Source organism: Vanessa cardui, chromosome 9 (genome assembly GCF_905220365.1).
Source record: "Vanessa cardui chromosome 9, ilVanCard2.1, whole genome shotgun sequence".
NCBI classification, from domain to species: domain Eukaryota; kingdom Metazoa; phylum Arthropoda; class Insecta; order Lepidoptera; family Nymphalidae; genus Vanessa; species Vanessa cardui.
Genome location: NC_061131.1, coordinates 1,106,849 through 1,130,617, shown reverse-complemented (window position 1 = coordinate 1,130,617; position 23,769 = coordinate 1,106,849). Strand labels below are relative to the sequence as shown.

At 34.5% G+C, this 23,769-nt stretch overlaps 3 protein-coding genes across 3 annotated transcripts in view; 2 read left to right on the top strand and 1 right to left on the bottom strand.

Moving 5' to 3' along the window:
* LOC124532424 (carbonic anhydrase 3-like) overlaps positions 1-10,467 on the top strand; it is a 15,192-nt gene extending 4,725 nt beyond the window's left edge. Inside the window, exons 2-8 of the mRNA XM_047107327.1 lie at positions 501-607; positions 6,339-6,422; positions 6,499-6,550; positions 7,754-7,921; positions 8,002-8,249; positions 9,823-10,032; positions 10,360-10,467. Of these exons, the coding sequence (XP_046963283.1) occupies positions 501-607; positions 6,339-6,422; positions 6,499-6,550; positions 7,754-7,921; positions 8,002-8,249; positions 9,823-10,032; positions 10,360-10,467 (977 nt within the window). The remainder of the gene's footprint in view (positions 1-500; positions 608-6,338; positions 6,423-6,498; positions 6,551-7,753; positions 7,922-8,001; positions 8,250-9,822; positions 10,033-10,359) is intronic.
* Positions 10,468-10,772: 305 nt separating this feature from the next.
* On the bottom strand, positions 10,773-14,276 carry LOC124532423. Its single transcript, XM_047107326.1, has 4 exons — positions 13,680-14,276; positions 12,420-13,212; positions 12,014-12,185; positions 10,773-10,857 (listed from the first exon to the last, which is right to left on the bottom strand). The coding sequence occupies exons 1-4, from the start codon at positions 14,274-14,276 to the stop codon at positions 10,773-10,775; spliced, it is 1,647 nt and encodes a 548-aa protein (XP_046963282.1).
* An 8,791-nt stretch (positions 14,277-23,067) lies between these two features.
* LOC124532613 (carbonic anhydrase 1) overlaps positions 23,068-23,769 on the top strand; it is a 29,460-nt gene continuing 28,758 nt past the window's right edge. Inside the window, exon 1 of the mRNA XM_047107598.1 lies at positions 23,068-23,217. Coding sequence (XP_046963554.1) covers positions 23,160-23,217 — 58 coding nt within the window. The 5' untranslated portion in view covers positions 23,068-23,159. The remainder of the gene's footprint in view (positions 23,218-23,769) is intronic.

The window sequence follows — 23,769 nt, the reverse complement described above, 5'->3', positions numbered from 1 at the left end:
TCATAGTGTAAACTATAAGAATTTACAAATTGCGCTAGTTCTTCTCAAGCAATAGTATTATCATTTCCGGATCATTATTTTACTTTGATTATTCAATATTGCATAGCATAACTACTGAAGTTTGAATTATAGTAACATTTACGAGAACATAGTAGATGCAAAAACACGTGATTTAAACAAAAGGTTTGTAAAAAATACATTGGTAGAAAAGGAATACTATTCGATACAAGATTTTATAGATGATAAAAAAGCGTGGAGTTAATACCTGTTGACTTCCAGGCAGGATATATTACATACATGTATAATTGTATTTAACTAACATGACTGTATTTTTTAAATGTTGAAAAAAGAGTAACTAGTGAATTTCATGCCAGTTCTTCTCCGTAGAATCGACTTTCGGAACCGGTGGTAGCGTCACTTATTGTAAAATGACGATACAAAAGTACCTGTAAAAGCCTACTTGAATAAAGTTTATTTTTTGACTTGTGTTTCGATTTCAGAAACCCAGGATCAAACAACCACTCGTCCGAATACATTAAACGATGACGCTGACGATATCCAAAAACAATTGGACAATGAAGCACGAGACAAAATGGTCTATGGAAAGGTGAGATACGGACTCCTTTGCATTGTAACTTTGTTGATATAAATTGTAAAAATGTTATTTTGGTATGTGTACCGTGTATACATACATATGCATTGAGCAAAAAAGGGTTTTAAAATTACAAACAGTCACTCCAGTTTTATTATATGTATAAATTACAGTGCCATGATTATTTTTTACCAAGAATAGGTTCTGTACAAAACACGTATCTATATATCGTTTTATTCGCTTCTTATTTTTCGTAGAAAGTCGCCTTTATAGTTATTATTTTACTAAGGCCGTTTTTTTTGACGATGTTCAACGTAAACAGAGCTGATTAGACAGAGGGTTTTCCAATATTAATGGCGGATTATTTTTCTAATTGACACGGAAACTTTGAGGGTTAAAGAATAATCCGTTAATCCTCTTTCTAAATTAAATATATGAAGTATTTTCTTAAGGATAATCTTATCTCGTTTTGTTTTTTCAAGGATCGACAGAAAAGAGTTTTTTTAATTGACTTAATAACCTAAAATATTTCAGTAACATATTTTAAGTGTACTGTGTAAATATATTTGACGACTTCCGTGGTCGAGTGGTGTTTACGCCGGTTTTCATGGGTATGCTATTCCGAGGTCCCGCGATCGACTCCTGGCCGAGTCATTGTAGATTATTATCATTAGTTTTTTAGGTTGTCTTGGGTCTGGGTGTTTGTGGTACCGTCGTTACTTATGGTTTTCCATAACACAAATGCTGTAGCTACTAACATTGGGATCAGAGTAATGTATGTGATATTGTCTCATATTTATTTATATTTATTTGTTTGAAATAAGTTTTTATAATGTTAGTAGAGACGAATACAAGGAATAGGACAGTGTGCCAAAATTGGTACAAAAAGAGAATCGAAGTAAATCTTTGTAAGTTTTTCTCTGCTACCAGAACTATGCGGTCAGACTGTTTATTTTTTTTAAGAACGTCCTGTAAACATTACAAGCATGCCAAGGCAATATATACATAAGCTATAAATTAATTTCTCATTGAAAATGTATGTGATGTTGTCTCATATTTATTATATTAATTATTATATTTATGATATACAATCCACATTGACATTATATACTTTTAATATGTCAAATTATTACTAATACAATACGATACATAGTCAGTTTTTTCATTGCTCATGATCCTAATAGCTGATTCTTAGTAAATATAAACTGGCTGTCAGTCGTGAATGAATTGAGGTAAAGTCCCCGGAAATATTACAAGCAAAAATACTAGCCTTAGTCCTCCTTAAGTATTTTCTTTATGTACGACGTAGCAAGATTTATGATGAAAGGGGGGGGGGGGGGTATTATCTTATAGAACTTCCTTGATACATAATGGCTAGTTGTTTTGCTATTATGAGGTCATGTTTACTTACGAGAAACATAAAATTATAACAACTCGATTTCCTTATAAGTTCAGTTAGTTTTCATTTGTTCTACTGTGTTTTATTTATTTAATAGTTTGACAGTAATTAGTCACCATAGTTGGTAAGGTATTGTGCAAGTCTGAGTAATTACCACCCGCTCATTTGATATTCTACGGCCAAGTAGCATTGTTGTGTTCTGGTTTGAAGTGAGTGAGCCAGTGTAACCAAAGGCATAAGCATTAATTTTGGAAATTTTCTAATAAATCCCTTTGCAACTATTACTAACATTTACTATAGATCGAATTATAATTGTATTAATAAATACATTACTTAGAATATTCAATAGAATCTGCATTCTACATTCTGAACTGTTGATTACTCAACCTTAATTATAACTATTTAAAAGTTCTTGTAAGAGCCTATTAGGGTAAAGAATATTATAATTTTGTAGCGTGAGCTTGTCGCTCACAAACATGTTCAATTGTTCACCGACATGTTTGAACAAGGCACGTCATGTTCTGAATACAATGCACCACGCATTGTTCGTTTACTGAGCCAAAGCTTGTTTTGCCATCGTTGGTTGCTTAGTAATTGCACACAAATGATGAGTTGTAACATATATACAGATTACTCGATGTACAAAATATTAAATGATAATAATAAATTCAACAGCGCCTTAATTCGCCAATCGCCAATGCACTACCAACCTTGGAGGTATGTCCTTTGTGATTGCAGATAAAATAGCTTAGTCCGGTTTAAATCCAGAACATGATAATATTGAATATTGATCTTTGGCGGTAGAATAAATAATGAATCAGTACACAGGTACACTGGTAGTACAGGGCCCTACGACCAAGTCAAGCAAACATTAATTAAATATGCTCGTAACAGTGCAGTGAATTCGCCGTGGCAAAACTTTTTTGATATAATACATACATATATAATTGTATTTAACTAACATGATTGTATTTGTTAAATGTTGAAAAGGAGTAACTACTGAGTTTCTTGCCGGTTCCTCTCGATATAATCTACTTTCCGAACCGGTGGTAGTTTCCCTTAATTGTTAAATGACGATTAAAAAGCGCTTGAATAAAGTTTATTTTGATTTTGAATTTTTCATTTTGATAAGGTTACCTACAAATATGTAAAATATAAAATGAACCTAAAATAATAAATAACATTAAATAATAATAACCTCTCGTATCTTAGATATGATAGAGGAACTTTATTAATAACTCAATAGAACAAACGAAATTGCACTTTTAGTTTTCAAATCTAATGGTCATCGAACTTTACCGAACGATATGTTGAACATTTGAACTAGATTCGAGATTTTTCTTCGTGTACCTTCAATAGAATCCATATAATTTAACACTGTTATGCGTTTTTAATATATTAATAAACACCGCATTTATTTATAAGGCAACTATAATATCCTGTACGTACATATAGTACGACAAAAATTAGATGTAGCATCGGAAAATGCAATAAAACCGATTACTGCCTATTTATACAACCAATAGAAATAACTCCCTATCGCGCCTTTCAACGCTGTTCGTTGCTATAGATTCTCGGGTCAGATCAACCCGGGAAAGCAAATGCATGTAAATCTACGTGTTAAATTTAATACATTAGGTCATATGATATTACAAGTTATAACGTTTGTGTAAAGATCATATTCACATAAGAAATAAATATTGATTATTTGTGATAGCGTACTTAATTCGGATGTGATCGGTTTTACGAATTGCTAACTACATCTAAGTTTTGTAGTACTATACGTACCTAGTCTGAGTAAGAAAACCTTCATCGGTTTTCAAATTCATTCCTTTATCAACTCTTAGTACCTTTTGAAACTAAAGCACTAAACTGACAACTGCATATAAAGATAAACTTACATAGTATGATAACTTGGTTCAAAATAGTGTAACATCTTTGGACTACGTCTAGTTGTATATCAACATGAAATCTTTTGAATGGAGTAATTAGTCATTACAAATTTAAATTAGATATATCTTCTACTGAATTGTCAAAATATAGCTTTCAGTGTCATATATTCTGAATCGGTAAAGCAGATTATCAATCATACTGAGCACACAAACATAGATCTTAAGGTGACGAACCTTTTCTTTCCGACTGTACATTGATTCGATCTCACTAGTCACTAAGACAGCAAAAAATAATTCAAAACATACTTAATTAAGGCACAAGTACTAGGGTTGTCATTTTAGAGAGCTTAAAATGAAGCTTCCAAAGGTTTGGGATATAGAATCTCGGTCGCCGGATATACCGGATATTGATATCGAATCCGGTTAACGTATAATGAAGATGAATAACCGGATCCGTTTTTCCACATTGCAATCTCTAGACGTGATACATGCTTATATATAATAATATGTATATTCAATCAAATTATTAATCGTTTAAATAAAGGATTAAATCTCAATATTTTTTAATCATCAAAGCTTCGACCAAGTTGCCTGTTTAAAATCGTTTGGGAGAACATTTTCAGTGAAATTATTTATAAGCCTATTAAATTGAAAATCACTTTATAGTTTGGTTTGTATTTCTTTATTTGTCCCTCCATCACTTCATAACATTATTAAGACATAGTCATCCACAAATAAGCGGTGTCTGTTTGAACGTGACAAAATCAAAGACTACCAAACGTACTACGTCATATGATTTTTCCAATGGACGGGTCGATTAATGCGGTTTTGAGTATTTTTCTGAAACATAACGACGACTATCAATGATCAAGCTCAAGCTGAGAAGCCTTGCCAACTGGGTTATACTGGCATTTGCAGCATAAACACTTATATTCTATCTTCAAGCGGAAATACTGTGTCCCACTTTCAAGGGTTGTATAGTTCATCATCGTCATCATCATCAGCCTTTTTTGTCCACTGCTGGACATAGGCCTCTCCAAGTGCACACCACTGTGGTCTTTCTCCGGCTACTCGCATCCAGCTCCTGCCTGCCGCCTTGCGTTTTGTATAGTTCAACAACAGGCATAACGAACATAACATCTTAATCTCAAGATTGGTTGGGCAATGGTGATGTCAAGAATGGTTAATATTTCCTACAGCGCTAAGGGCGGTGGTGACACTTAACATGAGTTAGCCTATTTGCCCAGCGGCCTACCTTTATCATAAAAAAATTAAGTCCTTTTCCCACTCGAAGTAAGGCAAAACTATCCAGCCTTGTTAATAATTTTATTAATGTGACTAATATATTTATGAATTGTGCCCATTGTTGTACGAACAATAGGCTTTTATGTTTTAGCAAAAGGTTAACTGATAGAAAATGCCTTCGGGCATTAAATTCGCTATTTGTTCCAACTGCACGACTTAAAAAAAAAGAGTTTTAATAAAAACTCATACAAAATATATACAATAATATGAATAGATAATGTTAAGGATAATTATGTATAATAATTATGTATTAGGTATACATACCTCTCTGAAATGACTAGCGAGGTATATGTGTGACCTATTAATTTAATATCCTAAAATTTTCAGTTTAAGTATATTTACTAACTAATTTCTTCTTCTTCTAGCATTTTATTATATGAAGCGATATATAATCTATCTATACTAAGTAATGATAGTAATGAAATACAACCATAACATAACAAGGGGCTCAAAGGAAATGGCTAATAAAATGGTTTCGTAATAACATTTATCCAATTAAGTCCAAAGTCTATTGGTACGCCTGAATTCATTTCGGTGGAAACAAATTACTTTTTCTAAAAAAAATGGAATTGTGACCTGAGATGGCCCAGTGGTTAGAACGCGTGCATCTTAACCGATGATTTCGGGTTTAAGCCCAGGCACCACTATATATATGTGCTTAATTTGTGTTTATAATTCATCTCGTGCTCGGCAGTGAAGGAAAACATCGTGAGGAAACCTGAATGTGTCTAATTTCATCGAAATTCTGCCACATGTGCATTCCGCCAACCCGCATTAGAACAGCGTGGTGGAATATGTTCCAAACCCTCTTCTTAATGGAAGAGGAGGCCTTAGCCCAGCAGTGGGTGGGTTTGAACCCGAAGTCATCGGTTAAGATGCACGCGTTCTAACCACTGGGCCATCTCAGCTCGTTACACGTGATTCATCATCCAATAAAATTTATAAAGTTATCCTCACCTGTGTGCCATGTGATTCATTCAGTATAGCGCAAGTTACATCATTACTGAGTTCTTTAATTGGTAGAACATTGACAATTTAGGCGTTTCCAATCCTCAAGAGGACCTGTATCAATCTACAGGCGATAATTACTTAACGTTAACCGAGCACTGAGTCTCCTTCTTTCAATACAAAAAACGATTTTACTTTTCAGCCGAAAACAGTATGGATATTCCGATTACCCACGCAATTTCCACTAGGTACGACTAAATCGATGTCGAGAAATTCCAGAAAATTGGTGAGTATGTATGTAATGTTAGTGATCTTCTTGAAGCATCTTATCTGATTATCATCTTGTATTTATTTAATTTCAGAACATTTTTCAAAGCCGTGCGAAGACAAAGATGAGTTTGCCAGAAGATTCAAGTAATTTTCTTAAATATTTATAGCTATTGGAATACCAATAATGCTGGATTTATTAATTAAAAGGATCGAGCACCTTAAGTGGATAAATTACGTAAAAAGTGCGATGATCTTCCCTAAGATTCGTTTCTGCTTGATAACAAATTTCATCAAAACCAGTTCAATGGTCTAGCCGTAAAGCGTAACAGACAACCAGATAGACTGACTGACTAATATTAGTATACATCTTCATGAAGTATAGTAAAGTGCACAATATTTTTTCCTGTACGTCCTAAAGTGATGAGATTAATTTCACATGAAATAAATTTATAGGCTCAACCTCATGTTTTCAATAAAGGTCGGAGTTTTTATTATCCAATGGATTAAGTAAGCAAATTTCATTTTAATCATAAAAAAATTGCGATAATTGAGAAAAACTGTTATTAAATTACTAGGTTAGGTTAGTACTAGGTAGGGCTTTGTTTGTCCGGAAATTTGGTAAATAAGACAAAGCATATATTCTTTCACCAAAAAGAAATACTTAGTATTTTTGAGTTCTGTTTTGAAGAGTGAGTAAGCCAGTGTAACTGCAAGCAAAATATATATAATATTATCTCAGTAAGCGTTGTTGTCTATGATCGGTGGAAAAGATTTACCATCAGGTGATCGAAATGGTATGCAATTGAAATGTTTAAATAGTTCATTTTTGTCCAGCAAATATTAATTCTTCAATTTATTAATTTCAGCCTTGACACCATTTGATTGGTGCTATAAAAGTAAGATTTAATTGTTTAATTTAATTAATTATAAATGAACACTTTTAACCAACGAAATTTTTAAGTAAATTATTTTATATTCAGGTCATATCTAGGTTATTCCAGAAAAAAGAATAGTTTTTGGTGGCAAAAATATATATTAGATGGTAGATGGTCACCACTAACCACCAAAATTAAATGGTTTATTTGCCAATCCACTCAACCTAAATGAATCCCAAGTCACCTGTAAATTGTTGTGAAACCTAAGGTTTTATCCCCATGGTTTTATATGTAAAAGAAAGCGATTTGGTTTAGGCTAGATGCTGAATGCGTATTAGCACGAAAGGAAAATCCTGGGTAGCTTTTCACATATAGGGTCGTATTTCTAATATTATATAATATTTTAACATATTTTTCCATATCGTGATCGAAAACAATTATAACTAAAATATTTAATAATTTATTTTGACAGATCAAAATGAATGGTATAAAATTTATCCTCATTGCGGGGGATATTCACAGTCACCAGTCGATCTACCAGCAGCTAGCGTGGTAAAAGTTAAAGGAAGTCGCAATCTCTGTTTTATCAACTACGACACTATACCCCACCAACTTACTTTGTATAAAAGTGGCCAGCGAGGTCAGCAACTTTCTTACATAAGAGAGAAGATTTATCATGAGCAAAATACGTTATCAGTATTTAATCTTTATCTATTTCAGTTATCTTGTATGGTGAATGGGATCACGACCTTCAACCTTTGGTATATGGTGGAGCTGCTCACAGTCGACGTTACGTCTTCCACTCGATGATACTACACTGGCCTTCTGAACACAGGATAGGAGGTTTCCAATATCCTATGGAAACACAAGTTATCCATATATCAGCTGAGTTTAAGTCACTGGACGAAGCTCTAGAGGCTTCATTGCGTGATCCTCAAGCCGTACTTGGTATTGCCAATTTATACAAGGTAATTGTATTCAATTTTTATTTTAAAGTAAAGGCTAAGATGGTCTATTATGGAAATAATATCACGTGAAATGTTCTTATCTTTTGCTACATTGCGAATACTTTGATCATCTCTTTTTAGTATTACATAAGCAAAGTGAAATTAATATAAACAAAAACACATAGGATTATGCTTCATATAACAATAATTTTACTGAAGGTAGGGCTTTGTACAAGCCTTCTCGGTAGGTCCAACCCACCATCAGATATTCTACCACCAAACAGTAGTAGTCAGTATTGACATCTTAATTTTCAAGGCTGGTGGGGCATTGTTTATGTGAGGGATTGTTAATATTTTTTGTAGTGCCATTGTCTATGGGCGGTGGTGACCATAGCACATATTGATGTGTACTATTTGTCCTATTATCTGTAAAGCTTTGAACCTACGTTATCTTACAACTGGATTGAGTTAATCCACTCCTGTCAAAGGTCTAAGCATCATAAGCAAAAGTTAGTGACAGTTATGGTGACAAGGGATGGAATTAAATTTGCTCCAATTTTACTTCGACCAAGTTTTATTAATCTGATAATTATAAGGAGAAAAAAATGTTTTTTTTAAGTTCCTCTAAAGAAATTTGGAAAAAATAATATTTTTTAAGACAGGCAAATAGGCGCCCTGTCAATTAGTTTGTATATAAGTGGACACCACCATCCAAAAACGACCTATCTTGGAACCTAATATGTTATGCTAATATTTTGGAAGTTTAACTGGCTCATTCGTCCTTCAAAACGAAACACAACAATACTAAGTATAGCTATAGATAGTAGCTACTCAGAGGGTCCTGCAAATGGTCCCACCAATGAGCAAAATTTTGGCCGTAATTGTCATAACTGCAAGCACTAACTACGTCATCAGTGAAATCAAATTTTCTTTTTGTTTAAAAACAGTGCTTAAGTTCATTTTTCCTAAAATAATTTTGAGTGACTGCTCTATCCTCATACATATTCTCATTTACGCTTTAAGCTGTTATTCATTCGCTAATTTGTAATTATCATTTAGAGGCAAAGTAAGATGTCTTACAAAGTGAAAATGTATATTTGTATGTTTGTCATGTATGCGGTTATCAGCTATACTTCCCATTGTGATGAAACTTCGGCGTTCTACGTATGCCAGCGAAGACAATATGCGGGAAAAACAATACCTTTTCCTCGTATATCTTTCTCCTGCGATATAAAGGTGCATAGATGGCCCAGTGGTTAGAACGCATTCATCTTAACCGATGATTGTGGGTTTAAACACAGGCAAGCACCACTGAATATTCATGTGCTATTTGTGTTTATAATTCATCTCGTGCTCAGCGGTAAAGGAAAACATCGTGAGGAAACCTGCATGTGTCTAATGTCATAGAAATTCTGCCACACGTGCATTCCACTAACCCGCATTGAAACAGCGTGGTGAATATTTCCCAAACCTCCTCCTCAAAAAGGAGAGGAGGCCTTAACCCAGTAGTGGGAAATTTACAGGCTGTTGTTGTTGTCGTTGTTGTATAAAGGTGCCAGAACGAGAAAGTAGTATTAAATAAAATCTATTCCAGTATCAAAATCATACAGAACAAGGCTTAGCGACACTGCTAGATGTGGCCTGCAAGTCTCGGGGTATCAACGCCTCTGTGACCCCTCAATATCTGTCATTCTTCAACCCTCCACTAAAACAATACGCTTGCTACCAAGGCTCGTTAACTGCACCACCATGCACGGAATCTGTTCTATGGATGGTTAGAGGTACAGCTCTAGCTGTTACAAGGGTAAGAAATAAATGATAGTTTAGTCAGTAAGATTTTTTAACATATGAACTTAGAATATGTATTAATATAAAAAACCTATATTACTCTTTGTTTTTCATACAGAACCAATAAAATTGATTGAATATTGTTTATTGTATATCTATATACATAAATAACTAGTGGTTTTTCTATTGTGGTATTTGGAACTGGTGGTAGTTTTATATACAATAGATAGTTGCTTGAGTAATGTCTATTATGAATGTGCAAATATTATATGCCCAATTTTAATTAATTCAGATCATACTTGTAATTGAAAATAGTTGTGATACTAACTTTTGTCTTTTCTAGGAGGATGTAGAAATTGCCAATCGCTTATTGGATGATGGTGGGACAAGAGGATCGCTTGGTCGACAACCACAGCCTCTTAATGATAGAAAAGTGTTCTATTTTGAATAAAAATAAATTGAATATATATTTTTTTAAATCACTGAAAACGCTTACCCTTTAAAATGTTGTCGTGTTGTCTGATTATGACGAAAGTATACATGTCTTTTGTTGATAAACATTCACATATTATAGCGATTATACACGTTATACCTGGTGTAGATTATTTCCCCAATATTTCGCGCGAATTGCATTAGTTTAGAAAATGACAGTTCGTCTAGTTGTACGGATTGTCATTTTCTTATTATACTACTACTTCTTTAAATTAAGAGAATATTCGTCAATATATGTAGAAGTGGAATCTCATAAGAGTTTTCTTAATTCAAGTGTCCATAGCGCAATGGCTTATATCGATCCTGACCCCTTCGGCTAGTGTCGTCACTCCTAACACAAGTTATAAGCCTAAAAAGGGGGGATGAATAGCAATATTATAGTCTGTTCGCGTTAAGAATGCAGTGAGTTGTCATTGTTTACCGACTTGACTCCGCCCCCTTTGACCAATCAAATCTTTTCAAATTACAAAGTCAAGTTCACATTTAATTAATTATTAACTGATATTTTTATAATTTAAATTTTGTTTCTTTATATATTTATATTTAATTTATTCAAACTTTACACGTAATAATTAATGTAGCCTATAGCTACTAGATGACCTTATGACAAAGTATGTAAATTTCTACATCGCGATGGCAAGATTCGCAAACGATTGTATATAGTGTTAAGAATTTTGTGGATTAAACACCCCGGTGACGCTGTAGAGGCCAAAAAGGCCAACAGTAGTACACAGTTCGAAAAAAATTAATTAAACATGACTTTCAGTGGCAGCTATTGGTTTTACTATAAAGCAGGAACCTTAGGATCGAGTGATATAAGTTGTTCACAAGTAATTTGTTTGTTTAAATTGTTCATTTATTTAAATTTTTATTATTATTACTGATATTTAAAAAAATGATTACTTATATTATTCATAATTCTCCTGCCCTTATCCCAATTTTATTTTGGGTCGGCACAGCATGTTTTCTCCTTCCATACTTCTCTGTCAGACGTCATCTCACAAGTAACATTCTTTCTAGCCATATCGTCTTTCACACAATACATCCATCGTTTCCTTGGTCGTCCTCTACCTCTATATCCATCCACATCCATGCTCAAGGCCTTCCTCACAATGTGTTCCTCATTCCTCCGCATTACATGCCCATACCATGATAGCCGCCTTCCACATAACTTCTCGGCTATCGGTGTCACTTTCAAACTTCCTCTTATATACTCATTCCTTACTCTATCCATTCGCGTAACACCACACATTCCTCTCAGCATTCTCATCTCCGCAACATGCAACTGTCTTTCAGTCATCCCTTTTGTAGCCCAACACTCTGATCCATACAGGACAGCAGGTCTGATCATGGTCTTATAGATCTTCCCCTTAAGTTTAAGGGGAATACGGGGGTCACAAATTGTTCCCGTAACCTGCCGCCATTTCATCCACCCTGTGTTAATCCTGTGCTTCACCGTTCGATCTATTTCGCCATCGCCTTGAATGAGTGAGATACCGAGATACCGGAAGTCGGAGCAGACTGGAAGAGCTGCGCCATCAAGCGCTATGGCTTCAGGACCGGAGAGACCGCCGAAATCGCAGAACATGTATTCAGTCTTCGTTCTACTGATTTTCAGGCCAACATTCTCCAGTTTCCGTTGCCAATCCTCCAATCTGCTCTGGATCTCAGGTCCATCTTCACCAACCAGTACAATGTCGTCGGCAAAAAGCATGCACCAGGGTGCCTCCTCCTGTATGTCCGCCGTTAGAGCGTCCATAACCAACAGGAAGAGGTAAGGACTTAGAGCCGACCCTTGGTGCAAACCTACAGCCACATTGAACCGGTCGGTGTTACCGGCAGACGATCGGACGTAGGTACAAGATCCCTTGTACATAGCACGAATTAACTCCACATACTTCCCAGGCAAACCTTTCTCTTTCAATGCCCACCATAACACCTCACGAGGCACCCTATTATAGGCTTTCTCGAGATCAATGAACACCATGTGCAGGTTCTTGTGAGCACGTCTGTACTTCTCGCACAATTGGCGGAGTGCAAAGATAGCGTCCATTGTCCCTCGACCTGGCATAAACCCAAACAGATTTTCGGTAATTTCACTCTCTTCTCGCAATCTTCTCTCTATTACCTTCTCCCATACTTTCATAGTATGTGATATGAGCTTAATCCCTCTATAGTTGTTGCAATCCTGTACATCTCCTTTATTTTTGAAGATGGGCACTAGTGAACTACTGCACCATTCTTGTGGGATGGTTTCTTCATGCAACATCTTATTGAAGAATAAAGTCAACCACATACATCCTTCACTCTTTAATATCTTCCATACTTCAACTGGTATATCATCTGGACCCAAAGCCTTCCCATTTTTCATGCTTTTGACTGCTGTCATTACCTCATCCATGCTAATTTCTCTTACTAATCCCTTATTTACTTGCGCCTCTCGAAGAACACCATTCCAGTCATTTTCTTCATTCATAAGCTTTTCAAAATAGACCTTCCATCTTTCTTTTATTTCCTCATCTTTACATAAAACTTTACCAGCCTCATCTTTCATGCATTTGATATATGTTATATCTCTCGATCGTCTTTCTCTCTCTTTCGTAATTCGGTAGAGATCCTTCTGGCCTCTCGGGCTATTCAGTGAGTTGTATAACCTCTCCTGTGCCTTCGCTCTGGCAACCGCTACCACCTTCTTTGCTCTCCTCTTAAATTCCCCATAAAGTTCCTTTTTTTTATCTTTCAAACTTGCATTCACATTTTTTACAACCTGCCATTCTTTAAATGCCACTTTCTTCTCTTTCAATACATTTTGCACTTCGTCATTCCACCACCAGGTATCCTATCTATTAAACCCTTTCCTTTCGACTCTCCAAACACATCTTTTGCGACCTTCCTTATATACCTAGCCATCTCCATCCAACATTCATTCGCCAATGTCTCTTTCATATCACTCATTTCTATCATTTTCTCCAATATTTGGTTCCTAAATCTAATAGCACATTCATCATTCTCTAACATACGCCATCTTGTCTTAGGAGGGGGCCGTGTTCGGCTGTTTTTGGGCGAGACACTTAATTTAAAATCCATTAGGATTAGTCTGTGTTGGGTGACTAAAGCTTCGCCTGGCAGCACTTTACAGTTTTTGACACAGCATAGACTCCTTCGCCTCACTAGGAAATAGCCTATCTGTGTCGCGTGGTGGCCACTCTTGTAAGTTATTAGGTGTTCCTCTTTTTTCTTAAACCACGTGTTTGTTATAGCCAGGTCGAAGGCACAGGCAGCTTGTAAAAGTGCCTCGCCGTCAGCGTTCCGGTTTCCAAATCCCAACCCACCATGCACTCTCTCATATCCATCACTCTCTTTTCCTACATGGCCATTAAAGTCACCACCCACATAGACTTCCTCGCTATCCTGTAAATCCATCAGCAGACAATCAAAATCCTCCAAAAACTTTTCTTTCACGCTTTCCTCACAGCCTGACTGTGGCGCGTATACACTTATTAAATTCAGTGTCACGCCATCCACAATTAATTTAATCGCTATCAGTCTATCACTCACTCTTTTTACATCAACCACACATTCTTTCAACCTACTATCTAAAACTATACCCACACCATTTCTCTTGCCATCACTTCCACAATAGAATAACTTATATCCTTCTCCTATTTCCCTAGCCCTTGCACCCTTCCACTTTGTCTCTTGCAGGCACGCTGCATTTATCCGTTGCCTTTTCAAAACATCTGCTAGCTCCCTTCCTCTTCTAGACATCGTTCCTACATTCCAACTCGCATACCTCAATTTTACCTCTCTCACACTTCGAGCTCGCTTCTTACGTCGCACCCGCCCGTTTTGGTGCGACAACCCTTGTCCATTTCCCACAGGGGCCGGGTGCTGCTCCTGCGCGTCGCCTGTGGGGTACGCCCTAGCCCTATCATTCTTATGGTTTTCATTGTCAAGGCTGTAAATGTTTCGGCTTGTATTTTTAAAATCGGCCGCCTGCCTGACACTAACCCTCCTTGGGAATGCTATCGTGGTGGTTTACCCGCCACCGTGCGGGTGGCCCAAAGTGCAGATGATATGCACTGGGCCCTAATATAAACCCTTAGTCGCCTCTTACGACACCCACGGGTAGAGTTGGGGAATACTTATATTATTATAAAAAAAAAAAAAACAAATATAATTTGTTGGAATTTTAACACAAATATGCATACACCTTCACCCTGCTGTTAAAAAAGCTTTGATTGGTCAGGGGGCGGAGTAAAGCCGGTAAACAATGACAACTCACTGCATTCTTAACGCGAACAAACTATAGTAATTTTTTAATTAAAAAAAAAAATTTAGATATGTCGTGGGACATGAAATTGTTTATTATTTATTAAATAATGAACACAATTAATTAAATTAACGTTTGAGAATTATTAAGATTATTTACAAGATTGTTTTTAAAAATTCCTATGTAACTTGTAACAATAACAAAATGTTAGTTACTATAATGATATATAAAAGCATATACATTATCTTTCTAAATATAAAATAGTTCTCAATTCAACCATAGACGAAATCTATTTAAGATTTTTAAACGTTAAAACTACTTCCGACGTTGAAACGTGCAGAAGTTACTTTCAAATTTACAAAGTTTTATGTTGTGTAAAATTCTATTTCATTTTACTCGTAGCAATTTATTTAATGGAATTTTCGTGAATTAAGGTTTCGCGTTGACCGTTGACAAATTGGGAGCCCTTACATTTTATCCTACCCAGCATTTCGGTGGTAATCTCCAGCATATAATGACGCTGATAAATCAGCGACACCATAATAAACATTTTAATTAATTGATAAAAGAATAAGGTTTTGCTTTGTTAACTTTTGAAATTCGAATATCTTGATGAAGATGACGTCATCCTGACCGACTGAAATAGTAATCAGTGGTTCCGTAATCGACCATAAACACGATGGATGGATTTGTGTGAAAGACGATTTAGCTGGAAAGAATGTCATAGTACGATACAAATTAGATGTAGCATCGGAAAATGCAATGAAATGAAAATAGAGCCGATTACTGCCGATTTACACAACCAATCGAAATAGCTCCCTATCGCGCCATTCGACGCTATTCGTCGCTATAGATTCTTGCGCCAGAGAAAGCAAGTGCATCCAAATCGACGTGTCAAATTGACGAATATATTAGATCATATGATATTACAAATTATTACATTTGTGTAAAGATCATATTCACGTGATAATTAAATATTGATAATGGGATAGCGTACTTAATTCAAATGTGATCGGTTTTACGAATTGCCGATGCTACATCTAAGTTGTGTCGTACTATACTTGTGAGATGACGTCAGAAAGGTAAGTATGGAATAAGTCACAAGTAAAATTGGGATAAGGGCAGGAGGATAATGACGCTGGCACATATCAAAGTGTTCCAAGTGTAAGTATAACAGGATGTACCATCTATTTTCTCTCTCTTATAATCCGATGGGATGACAAATCCAACAAGACCGAGTGAGTTCAGGCGCAATATCAACAGCTTTAAAATATTGAAAAATCCATTATTTTTTTATTGATCCGAACTGAAATTTGAACCTAGGATCAAGGGATCTGTGGTTATATATAGCCGTTAGTTCAACGAGATAGTAGGAACTTTTTTACTACATGCTAGCGAGAAATAATCGTTCAGTGCCAAATATCCTTTCAATGTATGTATAGTAGTCGTTGAAGATATATCATACAAAGCTTTGATAGTTACGTTATTAGTAGTTATTTTCTTGGCGGTAGGACTTTGTGCAAGCCCGTCTGGGTAGATACCACCCACTCATCAGTTATTTTACCGCCAAATAACAGTACTCAGTATTGTTGTGTTCCGATTTGAAGGGTGAGTGAGTCAGTGTAACTACAGGCACAAGGGACATAATATCTTAGTTCCCAAGGTTTGTGGCACATTGACGAAGTAGGGAATAGTAAATATTTCTTACAGCGTCATTGTTTATGGGTGATGGTTACCACTTACCATCACGTGGCTCATATGCTCGTCCGCCAACCTATACCATAAAAAAAGTAATATGTTCCTAATTTGAAAGTCTATAATCCAGGAAACATCAAAACAGGATGTTTAGATATAGCGTATTCCAATCAATGAGGTGGGACAGATAAATAAACAACATCGACATTGAATTGATAAAAACGTTGGTCAAGATCAGTCCTTATCTACGACAATCATTATGGGTTCGTGAATAACATTTTAAATGTCAAAAAGTTTTTATCGAAACATATATTCGACGACCTCCATGGTCGAGTGGTGTGTACGCCGGTTCTCATGGGTACGCCACTCCGATTTCCCGGGTTCGATTCCCGAGTCGATGTAGATTACCATTAGTTTTCTATGTCGTCTGGGTGTTTGTGGTACCGTCGTTACTTCTGATTTCCATAACACAAGTGCTTTTACATTGGGATCAGAGTAATGTATGTGATGTTGTCTCATATTTATTTATTATTATTTATATATTGAACCTTGGGAGTGAACCCAGCGGGTTCGAACCCAGGCAAGCACCACTGAATATTCATGTGCATAATTTGTATTTATAATTCATGTCCTGCTCGGCGATGAAGGAAAACATCGTGAGCAAACCTGCATGTGTCTAGTTTCATAGAAATTCTGCCACATGTCCCTGCATTTTAAATTTGTAATATCTTTGAAAATATTCAGTCAAATCACATGTTGTAAAGGGCCAAATTGATCTATATGAAATTCAAAAAGTGTGCTATGAAATTCAAATTCACAATACGAAATTCACAATTTAAGGTATTCTATTGGGTAAGGAATTATGCTTATATTGCTTCAAAAATAAGCCATTATTTCTCTTAAAAAGTAAAGGATAAAAAATGGTTATTGTGGGTTATCTCTAAGAGATACATATACCATCGCGAACGTTTTTGATAACCTTTTTGATAAGGTACAATATTGCAGTACATTATATTGTGTATGTTGTAGGGTTCAACCAGAGTTTGCAATGTAAGCGCAAAATAATGTTTATTTACGACATCACATTAGAAACCTCTAAAATTATTTATTTATTTCTGCATGTATTATACACATAAATCTTCCTCTCGAATCAATCTATTTATTAAAAAAACCCGCATCAAAATCCGTTGTGTAATTTCAAAGATCTAAGCATACACAGGGATAGACAACGGTAAGCGACTTTATTTTATACTGTGTTTAAGATTAATTATTTATGATTCCTACCAATGGTATAGATTATAAAATAATAAATAACTAAGTATCCAATAAAAAGACACCGAGAAATGAGTTTTTAGTTTAAGTTTTATATTTACAAATGTCAAAATAGAATGTATCAGGGGTTGTTAAATATGGGTTAATGAGGTTTATGTAAGTGAGGTAGTAAGCTATAATTGTATGGAACATTCCTGTACCCGTCAGAAGAAATACCGCTGCAGACTACCCGTCAGAAAAAACGGGGAGAGTAAGCTAAACTGAAAAGAAATGGAGATGTTCGTCTAAAAATAAATCATTTATTAGGTACTAAGGTTTTGTAATAGATAACTGAAATATTTGAAATCGACATTAAGATGAAACTGGCAGGATTCCAATGCTATTTGTTATGCTATCGACTTAAAATTCATAACTATATATAAAAACTAGCTGTTACCTATGGCTTTGCTTGCGTAGAATATGAATATATATACAATATTCCATTGATGTAAGACCTCTTTGTATACAAGACTTTTTTCCAATTAAAATGTATGTCCTACGTCCTTTCTCGGGCTCTAAATATTTTTGTAACAAATTTCATAAAAATCGGTCCAGTAGTTTTGGCGTGAAAGCGAGACAGATAGAAAGAGTTACTTTCGCATTTATAATATTAGTATGGATAAATTTCAACACCGATACCAAAGTGAATGAATGTGTACCTCGGGCTGTTTATCACTTATAATCCAGTAGAATATGTAGTTTTGATTCTAGTGATTGATTGTTGTGGTTAATCATGTTAAACTTGCACTGAGCCGTATCACGATATATATGTTCATATATGTTGAGATATGGTTCAGTGCAAGTCTAGAATTAAGCTGGTTTTAGTTATCTAAATCCAACTTCATGCTAGAGAAAATCTCTCAGTATTTTTTTTATATTTTTGTATCGATGATGATGATAAGTGGAGTGAAGTGTTGCTGGGAGATGAGAAGAGAGGTGTGGCATTTTGACGATTGTCTAAGTATATTATAGTTTGTGAAGATAACAAATGCATGAGGAACTATTCATACTTATAAATGTGAAAGTGTCTCTGTCTGTCTATATTCTTTCATCGCCAAACCACTGAGCCCAATTTGACGGAGTTTGGTACTAAGAGAGCTTGAACTCTTAACTTCAAAGAAGGATATAGGATACTCTGTTTGCCTAACACGTGACAGCCAACCCCTAAAACGCGACCGTAGCCGTGGACGTCAACTAGAAAATTCCTGAAATTTTAGTACTTAAACTATAAATTAACTTACTTAATGAAATTATTATTGTGTTAGCTTTGGAAGATGAGTAGTATAAGTATGTGTATATCAGTATAAGTATATGTACAAAAGAAATAGTTCTGAGGATTTGTGTCGAATTGGCGATGTCAGAAATGATTAAATTGATTGGTGATTGTATCTGCTCCTCTACAGCTCCAGTGCATCTTAGTGTTGACTATTTACGATAAGTAATTTGCCTGCCTCCATAAAAGGAAATTAGAAGAGTATACATGAATATGTAAACGTATCCCAATGCATGAGCACCAATACTCAAAGGCAGACACTACTTCAATTCATAAATTTTAATTATCGAACGCTTTCTATTAATACTATACGAGAATAAAAAAAAAAAACTTAAAAATGTCATTATAGAAGTAGAACAGAAAATGTACCACTAAGTAAATTTAATCTAATGGGTTTCTTTGCACAAAGTTTTATATATGCTATTGCAAATTAAGTCTAAAGCCATTGCAGTCGACGAAAAATTGTATAAAAAGTCCTCCAATTTATGCAGATTCAATTACGCTGTTCATATTATAGTACAAAATTATTTTTACACCAAAAGACAACCAGACGCCTCACAAACTACACTATTATGTTATCAAAATTCTACCTATCCATACGAATGGGTTCGCTTCCTCATTTCCTTATGTATACACAGAATAAATGTAAAACGTTCTTCCGATGTCTGTGTATCTTAAGCATTACAAATAAAAAACAATTTCAAGGCAAAGGGTAGGAATAGGAATCATCTAGATGAACGCCTTCCATTTTTGAATGTATCACTTACCATGCAGTATGATTACACTCAAGCGTATGTAAATAAAAACAGCTGCCAACAAACACAGCAGCTATACACTGTACTCCCCATCTTACACTCCTATATCCAATCTGCAACTGAAGAAATATTAAAAGCAGATTTATTTGCACAAAATAATACTCATAATCCTAACCCATGACATGCCCTATTGATCACTACCACCAACACCGTATACGCTACTAAATCTGCAGTAAAATTGTCAACGCGAATGTATGAGATTATCATGTGATATGATCATAAAACTGCAAGTAAGACCTCTTTCTTGAGATCAAATACAGTTAGTGGCAAAAGTCGATCAATAAACGTTTCTTATTTATAAGAAAATTGCAGTAACAAAGGTCAATATCGATCAATTATTTGAATTATTAAATAAATGTTCCAATGCACATCATGAAGAGTAAAAGAACACTTTATTGATCAGTGATAAGGTTGAAAATTGAATAACGTATATAGATTTTCAATTACACGTTTGCCGTTGCGTTTGTAAGGCAGTGTTTCATATGACAATATATAACTAGTTTTATTTTGTTTGGGTATAGCTTAGCTTATTGTTTTAGGGTAAGGCTTTGTGGACAAAAAACGTTGATTGTAACTATATATACGAACACAGAAAGAAACTGGTGTTATATTAGAATTATTAGTTGTAATTTTACAATTGGTCGTGCTCAGCGGTGAAGAAAAACATCGAGTCACATGTGTATTCCACAAACCCGCATTGGAACAGCGTGGTTGAATATGTTCCAAACCTTCTACAAAATGGGAGAGGAGGTCTTTGCCAGTTTTGGGAAATTTAGAGGCTGTTACTGTTACTGTATATGAGCATTAAATAATAAGACAATTTTGTATTTACTTATTTATTATCAAATTACTCCAATCATCGGTTCGCAAAATAATATACCTTCACCTGTGAAGAATCATTGGTTTCTATTATAAATAACCAAGAGGCCATCGTCTCATTTCCTGTTAATTGAAATCAATCAATGAATTCAATAATTGTGAAATGACTTTTTGAACACAAATATACCTTCAAATTGTTTTTTAGATTCTTTTCTGGGATCCTGTTAGCCCGTTTTTTATGTCAAAAGTGGCAAAATTGTTGGAGGCTCACCTGATGGAAAGTGATTATGCCAAGCCCATGGAATTTGCAACACGAAGGCTTGCAGGTGCGTTGCCGGCCTTTAAGGAATGAGTACGCTCTTTTCCTGAAGGTTAGTCATATCGGTTCGAAAAGTCCACCAGTGGAAGCTACTACCACAGAGTGGCAGAAAATGTTTGTTGAAAATTTTCGGATATTCCTCTCAAAGGAGTTTCTATATCTATGCTAATATTATTTAGACACATACAGATATAAAATTAAAATATACATATGTATGTAATGGGCTGATAAATAATTGCATTGATGCAAGTCCTTACTTTTTCGATTCTTTGATTTGTAATAATCGCATTGACGTTATAAAATTGGTTACACAGAGAACATTAGTTATCTAATGGTCACAGTGGCGCAAACAATTGTCATATATCTATGAAAAGTTTGCTTATCCATATATAATACACCTAGATATAAGTGATATATTACTTAGATAAACAAATTCACTAAATATTTCATTTGAGTGTAAACACGATTGATTATTTTTTATGTAATTTGTTTGAGAATGAAAACTAGTGCTGTGGTTAGTGTTGCTTGGTGTTGGGTTCGATCTTTTTTATTTTATGTTTATGTTTATATTTAATTAGGATATATATATTTAAATAATCATCAGTATCTCTAAGTGACGAGTGAATATAAATAATTATATAAATAAAAAAAAAAAAACTTTAATTGAAATAGTGGATAATCGACATTTTTTAAATTTTATGATGCGGTTTAATTAAACATGTTATAGCTAACGTTGAAATTGTTGGGTTTTATGGATATTCCATAAATAGAAAATATGAGAACACTTATACAAGATATATCTTTTGTGAGAACTGCCTTGCTTTTCTCGGGTAGCTTATAATGCTGTATATTCTTAAGTATTGGGTTTGATTTCGGTGTCCAGACAATAAATTGTTTTGGGTTCACATGACCTTCATACATTACACAGGCATTGAATAATGTATACAGATTGATTTGAGATAAATATATATACATATATATCAAAATTCAAATTATTATTCAATGCAGACCTTGTTTATGTCTCGTCTACTTCACATTCTTTGAAATATATTGGAAGAATCCCTTGCTCCATTTTTCTCTTAAGAAGCTATAATGATCTTAATATATATAAGCAGTTTTATTAACTACCTCGCTGCTCTAGTTGGCTTGGCTTCGTAACTTAAAAGCCGGCTAGTTCTGAGTTTCAAGATTTATCAAGCTCTATATTGTGAGTGCAAATACAGTTGAATTATATCCGCTCTCATGCCCCGATGGGACAGCAAAGTCAACAGGATTGGAGAGAGATCAGGCACAGGACCAATGCATATACATGCTTCTCAGACAGAGAAGTGTACTAACTTCTAATTTTTATATTTCGATCAACCACATAACTTACTATTAACTCGTCAAACTATTTCTTTCTTTCAATGGTAGTATTGGTAGTATTATTTTTGGATCACTTTCAATATTCTTAGTTAAGTTGTGTAATGTTTTTTTTTCTTTCAATATTTTTTTTACGTAAGAACAGAATAGGATTTATCGTTTATTGTTTTAGGGCACATTATGTATTTATATTTATTTATCGATTATTTTTTTTAAAACAAAACTTGAATGTTAATAATGTTTTACAAATAAATATACATAATCGATTTGCAATAAAATCAACTGAAAAATTTTCGTAATATCGATATTATTTTTTAATTACGTTCAGTATTATGGCCATACCTAATTTCCATACTGAGAAACTTACTAATTACACACAAATTAATGACTTTTTAATTTCAATTAAAATAATTTTAATTTTTGTTCCTTAATTATATCTTTATTATTTATGGTATCAATAAATATAATTGTTATTTCCTGAACAAAATATAATCAAAGTTTTTTTTTTTATTTGTACCAATTGTATTGATTATAAATACGGATTTTATGAAAGTAATATGACGTATTTGTTTACAATATCGTAAAGTATCTGATTTGATTTCTTTATCTGAAAACATGTCTGTATTAAATAATTTCGTTGTCAACCAATCGCCCAAAGATAATGGGATTTTTTTTATCTAATCATCCGAGTTACGACTTAGAATTCGACGATTTCGATCCACTACTAACCAAAGCGCTTACATAGGATATACATATAGACTGTTTTACATATAATTTTAATATAATGTCGCCAAGACCAAGGTCACTCAAAGTTTGCTCTTCAAACACAGCTGCTTCAGATGGTAAGTGAAATATTTGATATACATAAGTAAGGTCACCGTTGAAAACAGTTTTTTTTTATAGTGAGTCTAGTAAAACAATGGAAACGAACTTTGAACTGAACAATGTGAACTAGTTGAAAAATCGATCGAAATTTCGTATTGAATGTTTCACGAACGAATTGCATAATACTCAGACCATCTTGTGAAAGAAGTTTCAAGAATGTTTAAGTAACTTTGCTTTGAGGATAAGATCAGATTTATTTGATCTAATGTTTTATCTTTCCTTGTAAATTTTATTATATTTATATGATGTTTTATCATTGCATAAATGTGCCATAAATCCGTTTCGAATTGAATATTTTTAAAGTCCTTATCTTAAAGGTTAATTGTCGGTATGAACTTCAGGCCTCCTCTTCATTGTTATGTTGGATTCATTCAGAATCATCCAAAGAAGTTCCCATAACAACAAACAGTAACAGCCTGTAAATTTTCCACTGCTCCTTAGCCGAGCAGTTTGTGCAAAAAAAGGGAAAGGGGGGCTTACCCCCCTTTTTTTTTTTGAAGAGAAGGTTT